The sequence below is a fragment of the Leucoraja erinacea genome, chromosome 15 (genome assembly GCF_028641065.1).
Source record: "Leucoraja erinacea ecotype New England chromosome 15, Leri_hhj_1, whole genome shotgun sequence".
In the NCBI taxonomy this organism is placed as follows: domain Eukaryota; kingdom Metazoa; phylum Chordata; class Chondrichthyes; order Rajiformes; family Rajidae; genus Leucoraja; species Leucoraja erinaceus.
In genome coordinates, this window is record NC_073391.1 from 39,364,393 (window position 1) to 39,386,185 (window position 21,793).

At 46.1% G+C, this 21,793-nt stretch overlaps 1 protein-coding gene across 1 annotated transcript in view; it reads right to left on the reverse strand.

Annotated features, from left to right (window-relative positions):
- Window positions 1-21,793, reverse strand: part of LOC129704241 (protein bicaudal C homolog 1-like) — a 221,285-nt gene that overhangs the window by 47,378 nt on the left and 152,114 nt on the right. The window contains exons 4-8 of the mRNA XM_055647242.1: window positions 10,965-11,044; window positions 8,528-8,686; window positions 7,258-7,311; window positions 4,776-4,970; window positions 2,402-2,653 (exon numbers count right to left, since the gene is read on the reverse strand). Of these exons, the coding sequence (XP_055503217.1) occupies window positions 2,402-2,653; window positions 4,776-4,970; window positions 7,258-7,311; window positions 8,528-8,686; window positions 10,965-11,044 (740 nt within the window). The remainder of the gene's footprint in view (window positions 1-2,401; window positions 2,654-4,775; window positions 4,971-7,257; window positions 7,312-8,527; window positions 8,687-10,964; window positions 11,045-21,793) is intronic.

Consider the following 21,793-nt stretch of genomic DNA (forward strand, 5'->3'; position numbering starts at 1 on the left):
CGGGGGGAAATTCAAGTCTCACATCCATTCAACTGCATTGATAGGATGCAGCTATTCTCCCAGTGAGGGACGGAGCATGTACGTTCACCATGTGACTGCCCTTTAATTGCAAGTAGTTTCTGAGAAAGAAGCCATGCAAGTCGGTGGGTTCTTCAAACAGGAAATTCCATTCAACTGCATTGATATAGATGCAGCTATTCCCCAGTGAGGGAGAGCATTCACCATTTGATTGCAATGGCGGGTTCTGCCAGCTCACTTAGTTTAGTTTAGTTTAGTTTAGTTTAGTTTAGTTTAGTTTAGTTTAGTTTAGTTTAGAGATACAGCCTTCGGAAACAGAACCTTCGATCCACCGAGTCAGTGCCGACCAGCGATACCTGCACATTAACACTGCCCTACACACACTAGGGACAGTTTTACATTTACACCAAGCCAATTAACCTACAAACCTGTAGTTACAGAGAAAGGTTGAACAAGTTAGTGCTTTATTCTTTGGAGCGCAGAAGGTTAAGGGGGGACTTGATAGAGGTTTTTAAAATGATGAGAGGGATAGACAGAGTTGACGTGGAAAAGCTTTTCCCACTGTGAGTAGGGAAGATTCAAACAAGGGGACATGACTTGAGAATTAAGGGACTGAAGTTTAGGGGTAACATGAGGGGGAACTTCTTTACTCAGAGAGTGGTAGCTGTGTGGAATGAGCTTCCAGTGAAGGTGGTGGAGGTAGGTTCGTTTTTATCATTTAAAAATAAATTGGATAGTTATATGGATGGGAAGGGAATAGAGGGTTATGGTTTGAGCGCAGGTATATGGGACTAGGGGAGATTATGTGTTCGGCACGGACTAGAAGGGTCGAGATGGCCTGTTTCTGTGCTGTAATTGTTATATGGTTATATGGTCTTTGGAGTGTGGGAGGAAACTGGAGCACCAGGAAATAACCCACGCGGTTACGGGGAGAACGTACAGACAAGCACCCGTAGTCAGGATTGAACCCGGGTCTCTGGCGTTGTAAGGCAGCAACTCTACCGCTGCGCCACCGTGCCGCAACTATGTGCCGAATACAAAATGTTACATTTTGAAAATCCGGCACTCTACCGAAAACAAAGAGCAGGTGGCACTAAAGGAGCTGCATTTATGGCTTGCTTCAGGTTGCTAGGGCCACTATGTACATGGCTGGGATATTGTTGTGGCCAATATAAACTCACCATGAAGTCAGATATCAGCCAGACTAGGCAGGGAAGCCAGGTTTCCATCCCCTGAAGCACATTAGTCACTAACTGCAGTCCAGCAGGTTTATGGCAATTTTTTCTGGTGCCACCCTGAGCGACCAGATTTAATTAATTCCGTTTGAAATTTGTCACGCTGGCAATTGAACTCATGACATCTGGGAAGCGAGTCTCGAACCATAAAAGTGTAATAATATCTGCAATGCAATTCTAGTAACTTCACCACCAGTCCATCATACACAAGCCAACAATATAAAAATATCTAAGATATAGACACAAAATGCTGGAGCAACTCAGCATCTCTGGAGAAATGGAATAGGTGACGTTCCTGGTCGAGACCCTTCTTCAGACTGAGAGTCAGGGGAAAGGAAAATGAGAGATATAGACGGTGATGTAGAGAGATATCGAACAAATGAATGAAAGATGTGTAAAAAAGTAACAATGATAAAGGAGACAGGCCATTGTTAGCTGTGGTCTAGGTCAGTGATTCACAACCTGGGGCCATGGCAAATTTCAGGGGGGCCACAGAAAAAAAATGGGATTTAGGGGGCCACAGGTTCAATGAAGGGGGCCACAGAGCTACCACCCTGTTGCCTCCTAAATTTCAGTTCTAATACATCTTAATCTATGCAGTTGAAATATTTTTGATGTTTGTGGAATAGAATAAAAGAGAATATAATTGCAATTAATAGACACTGATATTTTTATGGAAGGTATTATAATATTGAAGTACTTTTTTTCCGCTAATAATATCAGGGTGAGGGGGGCACAGAAAAATTAAAAGATCCCAAGGGGGCCATGAGCTAAAAAAGGTTGGGAACCACTGGTCTAGGTGAAAAAGAGATTTCAGGCAATGAGACTCAACAAGATGACTTTGGAGCTAGTACGAAGGGTGGCGGAGGGACATAGAGAGAGGCTTGCCAGGGTTCCTTGAAGTTAGAGAAATCAATATTCATACCTGGGTTGTCAGCTGACTCAGCATAAAAATATTAGTGTTTTAATGTTTGAGAGACCCACTCAAAAAGAGCTTTGACGTTTCTCGCCATGACCGTGTAACTAAGCCATAAAATAATTATTGCTTTGTCAAATTAACAAGTAATTTTCAACCATAATAAAACTTCCCAGTAAAAGTAATCGCCAATGATTCTTCCAGTGGCCCATGTATCAAAGTTAATGCATACCATGAGATATTGTCTAGCTAGACAGACGGACTCAATGGTGCCCTGGAGGTAGACTGTGGACTTCTTCTGGGGATTGCTCGGATCTGGAAAGTGGATCTGGGCTCCGGCTCTCTGCATTATGTGCTTAATGTTATTCCCATTGCGACCCATCATGAAGAGATGGTGTTGAGGTGCAATGTCCAGTTGTGTGCTGACGGGTATGGCGCTCCCCAGGCTTCCAGCTAGGTGCTCCAGCAACATGGCCGTCCCTTCCTGAAACAAAACCAGACACGTTACATTAGGCGCACTGCATTCTCTGACAAAAGCCTGCAAGCTGGTCAGATGTCTCCAGTTGAAGAACCCACTGCCTACGTCCAGTCTACTAACATGTGGCGCAGCTGTAGAGTTGCTGCCTTCCAGCACCAGAAACCCGTGTTCAATCCTGACTATGGCCGCTTGTCTGTGCGTAGTTTGTACGCTCTCCCTGTGCCCTGCTTGGGTTTTCTCTGAGATCTGCAGTTTCCTCCCTCAGTCCAAATACATACAGGTTTGCAGGATCGTTGCCTTGGTATAAATGTAAATTGGACAGTGTTAATGTGCGGGGGTCGCTGGTCAATGCGGACTCAGTGGGCCTTACGGTCTGTATCTATAAAATGAAAACTAATAAAACTAAAACTTGACATTAACGTCAGTGCACAGAGTGGGGCCCTAGTGGCTCTCGGTACGTTTTTGAAAACATTTCATTAATCTCAGTTCCAGTTTTAGTTCAGGATTTTTTAGGAGCTTCTCAAGCCACTGAAGGAGGTTGAGGAAAGGTTGAATGGAAGCTGAGATAGTCCTACAAAGGGCACAGAGGTCAAGAGGAAATTTAATGCTGGTGCTCAACAAAATAAATGGGGATAAAAGCAGGGGATGAGGGCAAATGGAACATAGAATTAAAATAATACACAGAAGAACATGAGGAGAAGATATTCTTTTCATGTTTTTATACAGCGATTTCTTAGGGTCCAAAATCAACCGCTTGAAACGGTGATGGAAGCAGTTTCAGTAGCAATTTTCATGAGAATTCAATAAATACTAGAAAAAGAAACATATGCAGGGCTGACAGAGTAACCGGATAGCTCTTTCAAAGTCCTTGCTCAAATACCATCTTACTTATTGAAATATTCTACGTCTATGGAACTGGTGTGTTAGAATGCTGGGAACTGCATTCTGCTGCACTCTGAATGTTCCCCTTTGCTATTTAGTTTAGTTTGGAGATACAGCACGGAAACAGGCCCTTCGGCCCACCGAGTCCGCGCCGACCAGCGATCCCTGCATATTAACTCCATGCACTACCCAAACACACTATGAATTTTACATTCACACCAAGCCAATTAACCGTACGTATTTGGAGTGTCGGAGGAAAATGAAGATCTCGGAGAAAACCCACGCGGTCACGGGGAGAACATACAAACTCCGTACAGCCAGTCGGGATCGAACCCGGGTCTCTGGCACTGTAAGCGCTGTAAGGCAGCAACTCTACCGCTGTGTCACCCTGCCACCCATGTGCTCTACCTATTGTACTTTTGTTTGACTTTGATGTATTTATGCATGGTATATCTTATCTGTACAGCATGCAAAACAAAGCTTTGCACTCCACCTTGTTTAGTTTAGTTTATTGTCACGTGTATAGAGGCACAGTGAAAAGCGTTGTTTGCTAATCAGTAGGCAGAAAGACAATACATGATTACAATCGAGGCATCCACAGTGTACAGAAAAATGATAAATGGAATAACATGAATAACGTTTAGTGCATGGTAGAATTCAGCAAAGTCCAATTACAGATTGTCCGATGGTAGGTAGTAGCTCAGGACCGCTCTCTAGTTGTTGGTAGGATGGTTCAGTTGCCTGATAACAGCTGGGAAGAAACTGTCCCTGAATCTGGAGGCGTGTGTTTTCACACTTCTATACCTCTTGCCTGATGGGAGAGGGGAGAAGAGGGAGTGGCTGGGGTGCGGCTCATCCTTGATTATGCCGCTGGGTTTGCCGAGATATAAATGGAGTCAATGGATGGGAGGTTGGTTTGTCTGATGGTCTGGTGATGTTCACAATTCGCTAGTGATGGTGTGAAGTTCGCAATTCTCTGCAATATCTTGTGGTCTTGGATGGAGTTGGTTCCAAAACCATGCTGTGATGCATCCCCATAAAATGCATTCTATGTCACATCTGACGATACATCTGTCGACAATAAATCTAAAAGAACCTAAACAGCAACTGCAGTTCCTTGTTTCCAAAACGATTCTATCAATTTTAAACTAGTCGAGAGAGACATGCTAGACATTTTTGTAACTGTTTACTATGTACTGTACTATAGGCAAATGAAGCATCTTCAGAGCACTGGGAGCATTCTCACCTTGACTGCTGCAGCATTGTTCTGAGACCCTCGAACAATGACTGTGGCACCGTACATGCGAGATCGTTGTTTGAACGATATGGAAATGTTGTACGTCTGGGATAGATGCTGGATCGTGGGTGAGTTGGGGTCAGGAATTGGCTGCAAAATGCCAGCAATCGGCAAATCAAACATCATCACCAGGGGAAGTAGCTCCTAGGTGGCAAAGCAGTGCAAAATAGCCGTTACTACTAAAATACTGCAAGTGCATATGCTGTTATAACGAACAAGAATAAACATTTTTGCAAGAAAAATAAAGTCTATTCACTGTACAATTTAGATATTATGCATGCATACACAATGTGTGATTTATTTTGAAGAAAGGACGTTTAAACAATTAAATAACTTGCTGCAGGCTCCAAGACATTTTTATTCAACTTTAATTCTGAATTCAATTCTGCACATAATTTAATACAGTACTTTCATATCGTGCACCTCCAGGAAATATTTTCTTTTGTATTCTGCCTTGCAATGTGTGAAAAGGGGTAGTGTTCTATCATCTTTTGCAAGTAGCATGTAATAACTTTTATATTGTTTCTTGAATCCACAATCATCAAATTAAACAGCACAAGCCCCATTCAGCCAAATGTGCCCTGCCAGCTCTTTGTGTGATCTATTGAGTAAAAGGCCTGTCCTACCAGCATGCGATTGCATGCGTCTAGCGTGACCAAATGGAAGCGGAGCTCACGCTAAGTTCGCGCGTGACATAATTTAAGGGCGGGCCGACTGAATTTGGACGTCGTACGGCGTCGGGCGGTGACGTCATCACGCGACGGCATGCCGGGCGGTGACATCATCGCGCAACGCCACACGCTAGGCATACGCCGTCAAGACGCTGCGTATGCCCTCAATCCGCCTGCGGGCCGACAGGCCGTTGGCTTGCAGAATTTTCGGACAGTGCGGTATTTTCGGAGCCACGCGAGATGTCGGGACCAGCCCCACACAACTCCATACGCCTCCGCGGTTCACAGTGAGACCGGCCCCGCGCGGCCGTATGCCTCAAGCGACCACGTTTGGTCGCACTAGACGCAAGCAATCGCATGCTGGTGGGACAGGCCCTTAAGTCCACCTACCCCATTCAATTCCCTTCTGAAAATGGTGGGTGTTTGGGGTTTTGGCCAACTTTCTCAATCCCAAATAAGAGACAAAAGGTCAAAATAAGGGACAAATTCCTGACGGCAATTCGTTGACCGACTCGGCCATGGCTGGGTGAATGATGAGTTGGCCCGGGTGCTGGACTGCACACAAAGCCCAGCCGGCAGGCCAGCTGAGGAGTTTTGGCCTGGGCCGCACCGGCACCCCATCCAACTCATGAACCGATGATCGGCCATGAGAAAGGGGGATGGTGGTGTTGGCGGTAAGCGAAGGTCCGAAGGTTGGACAGCTGGCTGGTCTACCGACCGACGAGGCCACGGGCGAGGAGGCGCTGCTGCTGTACTACGTGTGCTGCACTACGTCAGGATAGGTGAGGTGGGGCCGGACGCGGCGCTCCGACCCGACAGTCCCCTCGACCCGAGTAGCAGCAGTCAAATACGGGACAAGGGCGGACCCATATGTCAGTCCTGCCATCCCGGGAATTAACCTCATTTAATTCACAGCAAAAAACAATTCTGAGGATCCTTGTGAAATTGCATTCAGACCATGGCCACAACTATTCCGAAGGCTTCCAACTACAATTCAGAAACTTATTTTAATCCATAGGATTCTCTCTCAGATGCCCTCGAGATAAAGAATTGCAAATTTAGTAGGGAACAGCATGATCCTCCCCAAAGACTAACATGTCCTCCAAACTCTATTCAAGCTAAATGAGCCGAAAAGTTCAGTTTACACTAAATTTGGATGTTCATCAATGAACACTCAAATTTCAAGACGTTTCTGTTTGGTTTGGTCTGATCGTGTGAACGGACATGAACTTCTGTGGCTTGGAACTGCGATTAGAGATATGCGAGGTTTTGCCAACAACAGCAGAGTATCTGGTCCATACATGTCTCATTGTGTCGGCACTGATGGGGGGGGGAGGGGGGGGGGGGGGGTTAGCACTGAGTTTTCACATCGCCTCAACCACCCAACCACCGTCAGAATCGGCTCCAAGATTCAATTCAATTCAATTCAATTCAATTCAACTTTAATGTCATCGCACAAATACAAGTATCAGTACAACGAAATGCAGTTTTGCGTCAGTCCGTAGTAGTTGTACATAAAGAGAAAAAACAAGAAAAAAATAGAAAGAGAGAAGATACAGAATAATCAGGAAATACAGAATGATTAAACAAAGGGGGACGGAGGGACCAGAGAAATCTATCGTCGGGACTCCGAGTTCAGCAGTGTGATTGTGTTGTTATAGAAGCTTTTCCTCATCCTGCTGGTACGTGACCTGAGGCTCCTGTACCGCCTCCCTGATGGGAGGAGGGCAAACAGTCCATGGTTGGGGTGTGAGACTTACCCTTATCCGACTCCTTGCTGCTTCCACACCCGACGGCTGTCCTGCAATGGAGACCTGTAATCAAAGGAGAACCATTGCATTCAATTTGGAAATGTGGCCTGAAGAGTCAAAGAGTCTTTGAGTCATCGAGTGATACAGTGCGGAAACAGCACCTTCGGCCCAAGCTGCCCACACCGGCCAACATGTCCCAGCTACACTAGCCCCACCTGCCAAGGTTTGGTCATCTTGGTGAGTATGGGCAGGTTGGACCGAAGGGTCTGTTTCCATACTGTCCAACTCTATAACAAAATAGTTTTTACAAGCATGACCACAAGCATTCAGTGAAAATGCAAAGAGAAAGTCCTCCAGCATTGAACATAGAACAGTGCAGCACAGGGACAAGCCCTTCGATCACAATGTCTGTGTCGAACATGATGCCATGTAAAACTAAATCTCTGTCTGCAGGTCCCTCCATATCCTGCATATCTACAAACCTATCTAAATGCCTCTAAACTACCACCATCATATCAGCCTCCACCACCACCCCTGGCAGCACATTCTAGGCAACCATCACTCCCGGTTTATGAAAACCTGCCCTGCACATCTCCTTTAAACTTTGTCCCTCTCATATCAATCCCTCGAGTCTTTAACATTTTCACCCTGGGAAAAAGGTTATGACTGTCCACCCCATCTATGATGCTCAAAGGCTGGGAGTTACCCAGACACTTTAATTCTCCTTCCCATCCCTATACAGACCTTTCTGTCCTAGGTCTCCTCCATTGTCAGAGTGAGGCAAAATGCAAATTGGAGGAACAGCATCTCATATTTTCAGATTCAATTTCAATTTTAATTGTCATTGTCAGTGTACAGTACAGAGACAACAAAATCTCATCCCCCCCTTGGGCAGCTTACAGCCCAGTGGTACCAGCTTTGATTTCCGCCCCTACAAACAGCCCGGCATTCACAAAAAAAAGCTGGATCCCTCAGCCCCCCCCCCCCATCTAGTGGAGCACCAGGAAATAGGCTCGTTTCGGCCGAACCCCTAAACACCTTCAATGGCCTGTTTACTTTATCAACGTAACTTTTTTGCATATCTTTCATTCATTGTTCTTTATCTCTCCACATCACCGTCTATATCTCTCGTTTCCCTTATCCCTAACCAGTCTGAAGCAAAGATCTTCTAGGTCTGAAGAAGGGTCCCGACCTGAAACGTCACCCATTCCTCCTCTCCAGAGATGCTGCCTGTCCCGCTGAGTTACTCCAGCTTTTTGTGTCTATCTCCGGGAGTTACCTGATTGCTTTTCTCTGTCTGGTTGTTCCTGTTGGAGTCTGGGAAATGGATGTGACATCCCGTCTCCTCCATCACCTTTTTGATGTTGTTGCCTCCCTTGCCGATCACGTGGGAGTGTTCCGTATGCGACACATCCATCTTCAGGGTTACCCGATTACTCTGATCCACACAACAGGAGGGAAACAATTGTAACTTAATGATCACTCTGCATCATTCCTGCCTAGTTCGTCAACTCCTTTAGTTCTTTTTTTTTTCATTACTGAATGGACTCGAATTATGAGCAGCATTTCTCTTCAACAATGCTTGATTGTTCACCTGGGAAAACGAGACATTGGATTGTATTGCAGCAGACTGGTATTACTAGTTGTCAACACAGTGCCTGCATTAATTAACTGAACTGGAGCTGTGGTGACCCATAATCCGGCACCAAACTGGGTTCATGCTTGGACTGCATTCCCTTCGCTGGGGACCCAGGGGTGCAATGGGCAAAGGGCTGGAAGACTCTGCGCCAGAGGTCAGCTAAAGAGATGGATGAGGGATTTTAGTTCTTGGATAAGACCTAATTAAACTGTAAATGGAAAAGGGACTGAATACATCGAACTGATGGCCCCATGTCCTTATGGCAGGGAGTTGGGAAAAGAGGAGAGATGCCTGCCCCTCTTTCGGGCCTACGTCCATGCACGTGTGTCCATGGAGAGGGAACACGCGGTGTCCACGGGGACTGGAGGCCTTCCATGGGCGCTGGTCACAGCGTGGGGGTGAGAGTATTGTGAACAATGAATGCAATGTTGTATTATAATGATACTTGATATAGTGTAATTTTTTTTGTTTATGATTTGATGTGTTGTATCTTTTGCTGTGTCGAATAAAGTCTTTGAAAGAAAAAAAAAGAGAGAGAGAGAGAGAGAGATGTAAAAGGATTAGGGAGCGGGAATGAGCAAGTGGGGAGGAAGAAGGAATCATCTTGGTGATATATCTCTCTCTTCTAACTCCATTCTCCTGCCTTCTCCCCATAACCATTGACACCTGTACTGATGAGTGTCACAAGAGATTTGATGAGTGGGTGGGAAGGCGTGAGGACAATGGGGGGGAGGGGGTGTGGAGCAGGGACTGAGCAAAGAAGAAGGTGTAGAGAGAAGGAGGATGCATGACATTTTGGGGGGACGGATGGGAAAAAGGGGACGTGGAGTGTAGGAGAAAGTGCAAGGGGGCAAAGGAGAGGCAAGGCATGCAAGAGGGAGGGAATGGGCATGGGACACTGATAGGGATATGGAATGGGGCAGGACAGGCAGGAAGGGGTGAAGGAAAGGGGGGGTAAATGGCAGGAGGGACTGGGAAATGGCGGGGGGGGGGGGGGGGGGGGGGGGTGGAAATAGTAGATTAGGAAAGTGCCAGGAAGGGATGGAGAAGAGGTCATGGGTGGAGGAAGGGACAGGGAAGAGGATTGTAGGCATGGGGGAAGGAAGAGGCAGATATCAGAGAGGAAAGGTTGCATTGTTTAATGAATTGGGGGAAAGGTAAGGAGAAGGAAGGGAGGCGGGACAGGAAAAGAGGGGTTGAGCAATGGACGCTGGACAAAGGGCCGTTGTCAAGATGGCGACAGGTGGAGAAGAAGATCAGTATCGCCAAAAGAATCATCAAGGAAGGAAAAGGAAAAGCATTTATTTTAGAGAACTAGAATATAAAAACAGGGATGTAATGCTGAGGCCCTATTAGGTGTTGGTCAGGCCGCATTTGGAGTATTGTGAGCAATTTTGGTCACCATATCTGGTGAAGGATGTGCTGGCTCAGGAGAGGGTCTAGAGTAGGTTTACAACAATGATCCCAGGAATTGTAGGATTAACTTATGAAGCTCATTTGACGGCACTGGGCCTGCACTCGCTGGAGTGTAAAGAATGAGGGGGGGACCTCATTGAAAAGTACAGAATAGTGAAAGGCTTGGACAGAGTAGATGTGGAGAGGATGTTTCCACTAGTGGGAGAGTCTAGGACTAGAGGTCTTAGCTTCAGAATTAAAAGACGTTCCTTTGGGAAGGAGGTGAGTAGTCGGTGGATGGTGAATCTGTGGAATTCTTTGCCACAGAAGGCTGTGGAGGTCGTCAGTGGATAGTTTTAAAGCTGACATAGATATATTCCTGATCACTAGAGGTGTCAGGGGTTATGAGGAGAATGGGGTTAGGAGGGAGAGATAGATCAGCCATGATTGAATGGCAGAGTAAACTTGATGGGCTGAATGGCCTAATTCTGCTCCTATTACTTATGACCTTATTATCATCATCATCAGAAGGAGAGGCAGATATTTTTAGTCTGGACACTAGATGGAGTGCAGTCCTAGCCATGGAATACCATTGATTAGACTGCACTGAGCTACCACACACACTCCACACAGAGAGTAGACCACTGCTGGTGGACAATGTGCGAGAAACCGTCCTCCTCACCTTTGTATCCAGGACGGACATGATCCTTTCTTTCGCCTCCTTCACGTTTTCTTTCTTCCCGCCAACTTTAATGTGGGGATCTGCACAAACATAAGCAAAAACCACACATGAGATGCCAGGCAAGCTGTCCTCATGCAATGGTCCAGAGTTGCAAAATTAACATGAATCCCAACCCAGGAACCATGAGCTCGGGTTCGTAGAAACTGGAAGGGCTGTGAGCCCAACAGTGGAGTGCAGTGTGCCGTGTGCCGTTGGGGGTGGCACGGTGGCGCAACGGTAGAGTTGCTGCCTTACAGCGCCAGAGGCCTGGGTTCGATCTGAGTTGGATGATCAGCCATGCTCATATTGAATGGCGGTGCAGGCTCGAAGGGCCGAATGGCCTACACCTGCACCAATTTTCTATGTTTCTATGATCCTGACGACGGGCGCTATCTGTATGGAATTTGCAAGTTCCCCCTGTGACCCGCGTGGGTTGAATCCGGGTGCTCCGGTTTCCTCCCACACTCCAAAGACGTACAGGTTTGTAGGTTAATTGGTGACAGTAACATTGTAAATTGTCCCAAGTGTGTCGGATGGAGCTAATGCAGGGGTCGGCACGGACTCGGTGGGCCGAAGGGCCTGTTTCCGCGCTGTATCTTTGAAGTCTAAAGTGTTCCGTGAGGAGCTGGGAGTCTTGCTGTGGGGTGTAATGTGCCCTGTGGTATGTGGGCAGCTAAGGGACTGTGCTATGGAGAGCAGTGTGGCATCTGCGAGCATTTATATCAAGAGGACTCCACACTGACAGCACAATAACAAAAACAGAGATGTATTGCTGAGGCAAATTTGGGCCCCATATCCGAGGAAGGATGTGCTGGCTCTGAAGAGGATCCAGAGGAGGTTTACATGAATGATTCCAGGAACGAGTGGGTTGGCATATGATGACGTTTGACTGCACTGAGCCTCGACTCGCTGAAACTTACAGAATAATGAAAGGCGTAGACAAAGTGGATGTGGAAAGGATGTTTCCACTGGTGGGAGAGTCTAGGACCAGAGGTCACAGCCTCAGAATTAAAGGGCGCTCTTTTAGAAAGGAGGTGAGGAAGAACTTCTTTAGTCAGAGAGTGGAACTCATTGCCACAGGGGTCAGTGGATAATTTTTAAGGCAGAGATAGACACATTCTTGATTGGAAGTGGTGTCAAGGGTTATGAGGAAAAGGCAGGAAAATGGGAGTGGGAGGCAGAGATCAGCCATTGTTGAATGGCGGAGTGGACTCGATGGGCCGAGTGGCCTAATTCTACTGCTATAACTTGTGTGTTGTGTATGGAATTCTGGCCGTAGTGTGGAGTGCAATGCTCCCTGTGTTATGTGGGCATCTGTGGGGAGTTGCCATGGAGATCAGTGCGCCGTGTGTCTGGGAGTGAGCTGGGGGCAGCGCTGTGGAGAACTGCTCTTCCTGTACTTTCTGGAGGGAGCTGTGGGCCGCGGGGTGCCGTGCTAGGCTACATTTGAGGCAGCATAAAGGCAGCGGACTCTGGCCGAATGGTGGCAGCCGACTGGGAAAGGGATGAGAGCGCCTCGTGAGAGACGAGCCTCTGCAGCAACGCAGGCTGTCGGGATGCAGTTCGGGACCGAGCTGGAGCCAAGTAACGCGGCATACTTTCAATGACACTATTTACAATCAAGCTGCAGGAATGGTTGTCAGATTTCCAAGTCTGAGCCAGAGACAGGAACTCGAGGCTTTCAAGCCTTCACCCCCACATACCTTCACTTTTGAATGTCTCACTAAGTTCAGGCTCAGACAAAAGCCCCAGATCAAGAAAGTTTAATTTCTTTTAAAAGAGATACAGCATGGAAACAGGCCCTTCGGCCCACTGAGACCATGCCGACCCATTGATCACCCCTTCATACTAGTTCCATATTATCCCACTTTTTCATCCACTTCTTACTAGGAGTTCCTTACTTAAATTCCTCGAGGAAATTTTACAGAGGTCACTTAACACACAAACCCACGCTAGTTTTTAGGGTTGTGAGAGGAAACCCACGCAGCCACAGGGAGAACGTGCAAACTCCACACTGACAGCACCTGAGGTCACGATCGAACCTGGGTCACTGGCGCTGCGAGGTAACAGCTCTACCAGCTATGCCTCTGTGCCATTCCTCCCAGTTACATATAGTTCAGGGTCTTAAGTGGCTATCCTTTCCCCGATCAGACCGCAAACATAAATCTAGACTCTTGGTACAGGTGTTTCCAGCAATCTCCCTGTGCCTGCTTGCTCATGAGTTAAAAACGAGCTGCCGTGCAGTCTAACAGGATAAACGCACTTTGTGGGAACAACAGCAGTTCTGATGGAGTCAAAGAACAGTTATATAGGAGCCCACGTGTAGGGAGAAACTGCAGATGCTGGTTTACACCGAAGATAGACACAAAATGCTGGAGTAACATAGTGGGACAGACAGCATCTCTGGTGGGAAAGAATAGGTGATATTTCGGGTCAAGACCCTTGCAAACTGAAGAAAGATCTTGGCCCGAAATGTCACCCATTCCTTCTGTCCAGAGATGCTGCCTGCCCGGCTGAGTTACTCCAGAATTTGGTGTCTATATAAGAGACCATTTAACCCATCGACTATATACTTCTCCAGGCAAGCATGATCCAACTAGCCCTGGTCCCCTCCCCTCTCCCATTCCCTGTAAGTTCTTTATTTTCAGATGCTTAGCTGGTTTCCTTCCAAGCAATTGATTCAGTACCACTGCGACCTGCATTGGTTACCAGTGAAAACACTTCTACAGTGTGAATGGTCAGGCTCTGCATACACTAACCACTCATTGTGCAAAATAATTTTCCTCCTGGCATTTGATTTTCATCAATCACCTTCCTTCTGGGGGTCAAGGAAAGAGAGTTCACGTCACGGTCCTGTTTCCACCAATCTTTCCACCACCACTCACAAGAAGCGGCAAGACAGACTCCATTGTATGCAGATGCCGAGACGTGTGTTCAGCTCTGGCTGAACAACTTCTAATCTTGTGTGTGGACTTGATAAGAAGAAGATCTTCCTTCTACGGCCCACAGTTCTCGACCCTCACGCCAATGGGAAGAGTTTCATTCTATCTACTGTCTGAGAAGGGCTTCTTAAGGGATTGAACAGGCTAGATGCAGGGAAAATGTTCCCGGTGTTGGGGGAGTCCAGAACCAGGGGTCACAGTTTAAGAATAAGGGGTAGGCCATTTAGGACTGAGATGAGGAAAACCTTTTTTCACCCAGAGAGTTGTGAATCTGTGGAATTCTCTGCCACAGAAGGCAGTGGAGGCCAATTCACTGGATGTTTTCAAGAGAGAGTTCGATATAGCTCTTCAGGCTAACGAAATCAAGGGAAATGGGGAGAAAGCGGGAACGGGATACTGATTTTGGATGATCAGCCATGATCGTATTGAATGGCAGTGCTGGCTCAAAGGGCCGAATGGCCTACTCCTGCATGTTTCTATTTTTAACATCCCTATCAGATCCCCTAGCAACCTCTTCTGTTCCTGAGGAGAACGCTCCGAGCTTTACCAGTCTGTCCTCATAGTAGAAGACTCCCATTCTGGGAACAATTTAGTAAATTTCTTCAGCATTGCCCCTAAAGTGTGGCTGTCAGAGGTGCCCCAATATCACGGGTTCGATCCCAACTAAGGGTGCTGTCTGTACGGGGTTTGTACTGCATGACCGCATGGGGTTTTTCCAAGATCTTTGGTTTCCTCCCACACTCCAAAAGCCTTCAGGGTGTGTAGGTAAATTGGCTTGGTATATCCCTAATGTGTGTAGGATAGTATTAATGTGCAGGGATCGCTGGCTAGTGTGGACTGGATGGGCCGATGGGCATGTATCCATGCTGTATCTCTGAACTAAACAAAATACCTTACAGAAAATGGGTCGATGCTGGTTCTGGAGGAAAAATATGGAATGCTGGATCGCAAAGGGTATGTATTCTCATAGAAACTTACAAAATTCTTAAGGGGTTGGACAGGCTAGATGCAGGAAGATTGTTCCCGATGTTGGGGAAGTCCAGAACAAGGGGTCACAGTTTAAGGATAAGGGGGAAATCTTTTAGGACCGAGATGAGAAAAACATTTTTCACACAGAGAGTGATGAATCTCTGAAATTCTCTGCCACAGAAGGTAGTTGAGGCCAGTTCATTGGCTATATTTAAGAGGGAGTTAGATGTGGCCCTTGTGGCTAAAGGGATCAGGGGGTATGGAGAGAAGGCAGGTACCGGATACTGAGTTGGATGATCAGCCATGATCATATTGAATGGCGGTGCAGGCTCGAAGGGCCGAATGGCCTACTCCTGCACTATTTTCTATGTTTCTATGTTTCTATGTATTAAGGAGTTTAGCGTCTCTGAAAAGGAATAAGTTCAGCAGGCACAAATGAACAGGTGCTAAAAGAAGGGAGGAAATTGCAGAGGCTATGACTGCAACTTCCCAATCCTTCCTGTCTACAGGAATGGTCCCAATGGACTGGAGTTCTGTGTAACATAGGCCAGTTAGTTTATTGGAATTATTGGAATCAATGTAAGAAAGAGTAGAAACCTTACTTTAGGGGGTACTTGTTTATGGTCACGTATACTGAGGTCCAGGGAAAACCATATAACCATATAACCATATAACAATTACAGCACGGAAACAGGCCATCTCGGCCCTACAAGTCCATACCGAACAAATTTTTTTCCCCTTAGTCCCACCTGCCTGCACTCATACCATAACCCTCCATTCCCTTCTCATCCATATGCCTATCCAATTTATTTTTAAATGATACCAATGAACCTGCCTCCACCACTTCCACTGGGAGCTCATTCCACACCGCCACCACTCTCTGCGTAAAGAAGTTCCTCCTCATATTACCCCTAAACTTCTGTCCCTTAAAGCTTTTGTTTGCAAGCTATCTAATTAACTCAGATTGTTCTATGCAATGTTACAATTAAGTTATGCACAGGTACAACAGATACAAATATCAGTGTGTAGAATATAGTTTTCAGCATCACAGTTCGCCAGAAAAAGTCCAATCTCCACAATGAGGTAGATTGGAAGATCGGGACTACATCCTAGCTTATGGGGAGAACCGTTCAGAAGTCTGATAACAGAGGGGAGGAAGCTGTTCCTGAGCCTGGTGGTACATGCTTGCAAGCTTTTTTGCATTTACTGCCCGATGGGGAGGGGAGAGGAGAGGAGAGGGCATGACTGGGGTATTAAAGGTCTTTGATGATGTTTATTATACAAGGGCAGTCACCAAGGATTTTAAAGAGAAGGTCATGTTGTACCAGATTAACTTTTATGAGGTTGGAACAATAAGTATCATTGCTGATAGTGTGTCTGATGTAGTCTACATGTATTTCAGCATGGTATTTGACAAGGTCCAGTGTGGAAGATCAATCAATAAATGGAAGAGTCCATTGGATCCAAGGGAGATTCGCAAATTGGGATCTAAAAGCACCTCAGTAGCAATAATGAAAGAGTAACGTGAGTAGGTTAACCTATGATGAGCGTTTGTTGGCACTGGGCCTGTACTCGCTGGAGTTTAGAAGAATGAGGGGGGGGACTTCATTGAAACATTCAGAATAGTGAAAGGCTTGGATAGAGTGGATATGGAGAGGATGTTTCCACTGGTGGGAGAGTCTAGGACTAGAGGTCATAGCCTCAAAATTAAAGGACCTTCCCTTAGGAAGTTGAGGAAGAATTTAGGGTAGGGTAGAAGCCCAAAGGGTAGGATGGGGCTGAAGCCCAAAATTTAATGCCTCTAATGGTTTTTCACCAATGGTTATTGGTTTTACAGGATCTAGTTAATTAAATTACTTTTTTGTTTCATTGCGCAGTCACTAAAACAAGTGGTATTGTAACTAAGGTACACAAAAAAGCTGGAGAAACTCAGCGGGTGCAGCAGCATCTATGGAGGGAAGGAAACAGGCAACGTTTCGGGCAAAAACCCTTCTTCAGACTGATGGGGAGTGGGGGGGCGGGGAGAAGAAAGGAAAAAGGAGGATCCCTTAGGCTGGGGGATGGGAGGAGATAGCAGGAGGGCTGAGGAAGGGGAGGAGACAGCAAGGAGTAACAAAATTGGGAGAATTCAATGTTCAATGTAACTATGTACTTTTCAGAGGTGAACTACAATTTTGTTTGTTACTTGTAGGCTTACGTGTATGCAATTTCACTTTAAAATGTAGTTTAGATCTGTTTGGTCCATTGACTCGCAGGCACTTTTTAAGCGCACATTTTGATTACTTTCCATTCTACCATAGAGATATAAAGTCTATGATTCTACAGACCTTGGCTGGGAACCTGGGGCTCACCAAAATTGTTCCCAATTGGTCTTCGCAACTCCTAAGGCCAGCCCTGCTCCCAAGTAATTGGCTTGGTATAAAAGTAAAATTGTCCCTAGGATAATGTTAATGTGCGGGTCGGCACAGTCTCGGTGGGCCGAAGGGCCTGTTTCCGCGCTGTATCTCTAAACTGAACCACCATATGAGAAAAGTGCAATAAATTAAACTTGGAATACCAATGATAGACACAGAAAGATGGAGTAACTCAGCGGGACAGGCAGCATCTCTGGAGAGAAGGAATGGGTGACGTTTCGGGTCGAGACCCTTCTTCACACCAATTCCCTGTGAAACATCAGTGCAACCGGTCAGACAGTATCAAGCTAATCTGATGTCAGGTTTACCATCGTTTTGCTGCTATTAAATAGTTACCATTGTACAGCTCGTCTTCAGAATTGCTTCCATAGAAACATAGAAAATAGGTGCAGGAGTAGGCCATTCGGCCCTTCGAGCCTGCACCACCATTCAATATGATCATGGCTGATCATCCAACTCAGTATCCTGTTCCTGCCTTCTCTCCATACCCCCTGATCCCTTTAGCCACAAGGGCCACATCTAACTCCCTCTTAAATATAGCCAATGAACTGGCCTCAACTACCTTCTGCGGCAAAGAGTTCCAGAGATTCACCACTCTCTGTGTGAAAAAAGTTTTCCTCATCTCGGTCCTGAAAGATTTCCCCCTTATCCTTAAACTGTGACGCCTTGTTCTGGACTTCCCCAACATCGGGAACAATCTTCCTGCATCTAGCCTGTCCAACCCCTTAAAATTTTTGTAAGTTTCTATAAGATCCCCCCTCAATCTTCTAAATTCTAGCGAGTACAAACCGAGTCTATCCAGTCTTTCTTCATATGAAAGTCCTGACATCCCAGGAATCAGTCTGGTAAACCTTCTCTGTACTCCCTCTATGGCAATAATGTCTTTCCGACATATTGATTCCTGCTGCATTACCTGCTAACAATGTAAGATTAATTTGTCAGCTATGGCCTGACAGAGCAGACTCATTCAACTTCTCCTCAATCAATTCCTAATTATGCAGTCTCCTCTTTGCAACATTTTGTCAGTGTATTTTCTGTCGCGCGGTGGGCGTGCACCATTGACACGAACCCGAAAGGAGGTTTTACAAGCTTGACCTTTCCCTCACAAAATAATAATGCCCAATTATCATTTATAATTGGTAAATCCTAATCTGTGTGTGGGTGTGCGGAGGCCAGAGCATTTATCCATTGAACTAAAAATAAACGCAAATGCTGAAATAAGTGGGTGTTAGACAAAGGTAATGGAAAATAATACAATGGGGCATCGACCTTTTGCTGTTAATTTTGGGTAAAGGGATACTTTTCAGTCTCCTCCTTCACCGAGATGAAAGTGAGTGAATGAATGCTTCTGTCCTTGATCTGATCATCTAGGAGTGCTACATTAATTTCTATAATTTTCCTAATTTGATCCCAATTTGCCATTGAAGGAGTTGACTCAATGGCAACAAACAAACTGCCCTGTCCTCTGATGCATTGACGCAAATGCAACTAAACTGAGTCATAGACTCATACAGCGTGGAAACAGGCCATTCATCCCAACTTGTTCACACCGACCAACATCACATCTACACTCGTCCCACCTGCTTGCATTTGCCCATATCTCTATAAATCAGTCCTATCTTACCCCCGTGACCCTTACCCTTCCATTTCTCTAGTTTCCCTCTCACCAGACACTCGGTCTGAAGAAGGGTCTCGACCCGAAACGTCACCCATTCCTTCTCTCCAGAGAATGCTGCCTGTCCCGCTGCCTGCCCAGCTTTTTGTGTCTATCTTCGGTGTAAACCAGCATCTGCAGTTCCTTCCTACACCATCTGTGCACCTGTTTAATTGTTTCTTAGACGTTGCGATAGTCCCTGCCTCAACTACCTCCTCCGGCAGCTCGTTCCATACACCCACCACCCTTTGTGGGAAAGAGTTACCCCTCAGATTCCTATTAAATCTTTCCATCTTTCACCTTAAACCTATGTGCCCTGGTTCTCGACTCCCCTACTCTGGGCAAGGGACTCTGTGTCTTCACCCAATCTATTCCACTCATGATTTGATGCTTTAACTGTTGAACCACCCAAGATGGCCTTTGTTGAGCATGTGGCATTCAAAGCTAGATCGGTGCACACCACAAGTCTTTGAGAAGCACAACAATTCTGAATGAAACCTGCGTTCAAAATGTGCAAAATGCAACAGTCTTCAGAAGGGTTTCGGCCCGAAACGTTGCCTATTTCCTTCGCTCCATAGATGCTGCTGCACCCGCTGAGTTTCTCCAGCTTTTTTGTGTAACCACTGATACTTTAGTTTAGTTTACAGATACAGCCCAGAAACAGGCCCTTCGGCCCACCGAATCCATACTGACCAGTGATCCCCGCACACTAACACTATCCTGCACACATCGGGGACAGTTTTTACATTTATACCAAGCCAATTAACCTTTAAACCTGCACATGTTTGCAGTATGGGTGGAAATTGAAGATCTCGGAGAAAACCCACGCAGGTCACGGGGAGAACGTACAAACTCCGTGCAGACAGCACCCGACTCAATGTCAAACCCGGGTCTCTGTTGCTGTAAGGCAGTGGCTCTCCTGCCAGGCTACCATGTCGCTCAGTGGTACTGTTTATTGATATACATATATATATTTTTGTTTATTATATGTTATCTATGTTTATTGCATTTACACGCCCATTATGTTGCTGCAAGTAACAATTTCATTGTTCTGTTGTCAGTACCTGTAACAAATAAACATTCTTGACTCAGAAAGCCAGGCAGCGACTGCTGAGTGTGATGTGTCGGAAGGAACTGCAGATGTTGGTTTAAACCGCAGATAGACACAAAAAGCTGGAGTAACTCTGCGGGACAGGCAGCATCTCTGGAGGGAAGGAATGGGGGAGGTTTCTGAAGAAGGGTCTCGACCCGAAACGTCACCCATTCCTTCTCTCCAGAGATGCTGCCTGTCCCGCTGAGTTACTCCAGTATTTTGTGTCTAACTGCTGAGAGTGAAAGAGTTAAGGAGTCGGGTTGACCTCAAGAATCAAAATGAGTTCATTCCTACTTTGTGGCTCACTCCAAACTGGGTGGAATAACTCATTTCCTTTGTGCAAGAAACAAATTTAGACCTATCAGGAGATGATGGTGGTGAAAATGAACAGCTTATGCATAGCTAATGAAAAAGACCCTTCCTATATAACTCCTGGAGGGACTGATTTGAGGTGACATCATATCAAATGATGGAGAACACGGCTTTGGAACAAATGATATATTGCATTGTAGACCTCTAATCATCTTGACCATGCAAAATCTCACAGTACCTTTCGGCATCTGGTTATTATTAATGGCAAGCAGGGCCTTTGAAAACGGCTTTGTTTATGCCTTGTTGCCATGGCAACAGAATGTACGCTGCAGACTGAGTTCCTGTGCTGCTGTTGAAATCTCGGCTGGGGTCTGCCCACTGAAGAAGTCTCACCGCCATGGTGGCGTGGTGATTAGCCTCGAAGGGACTGGAGATGCTGGTTTACACCGAAGATGGACACAAAATGAAGGAGTAACTCAGAGGGACATGCAGCGTCTCTGGATGGAAGGAATGGGCGACGTTTCGGGTCGAGACGCTTCTTCAGCCTAATTGGCTTCACTGAAAATTGTAAATTGTCCCAAACGTGTGTAGGAGGGGCTTGGCCCACGGAGTCCCAGCCAACTGCACATAACATTATCCTAACACTAAGAAAGCAACCTCAATGCTCGTATTTATTTCAAGAGGGCTTGTGTACAAAAACAGAGATGTAGTGTTGAGGCTCTATAAGGAGCTGGTAAGGCCGCATTTGGAATATTGTGAGCAATTTTGGGCATCATATCTGAGGAAGGATGTGCTGGCTCTGGAGAGGGTCCGGAGGAGATTTACAAGAACGATCCCAGGAATGAGTGGGTTAACCTATGATGAGCATTTGACCGCACTGGGCCTATACTCGCTGGAGTTTAGAAGAATGAGGAGGGGGGGTGGGACCCTCATTGAAACATACAGAATAGTGAAAGGTTTGGATAGATTGAATGTGGACAGGATGTTTCCGCCAGTGGGAGAGTCTAGGACTAGAGGTCATAGCCTCAGAATTAAAGGACGTTCTTTTAGGGCGGAGGCGAGGAGAAATTTCTTCAGTCAGAGGTTGGTGAATCTATGGAATTCTTTGCCACTGAAGACTGTGGAGATCAAGTCAGTGGATATTTTTAAGGCAGATATCTATATTACTAAAGGTCTGATCTTGACCACTTCCTGTTGTTCTGTATATTGATTTTAGAAAAAATGCTGCCACTTGCAGCTGCGATTTTTGTCCACCTTACTCAGAGTCGCCCTCCGCTACGCAGGACAAGAGGATTTTTCCCATCGATTAAAAATAAAAGAGTTATTAGTGTTTAGAAAATGTTGAGATTCTCTCTCCTGAAGGCCACGCCCCTTCCGGAGGGACTATAAAACCCGGAAGAATTGAG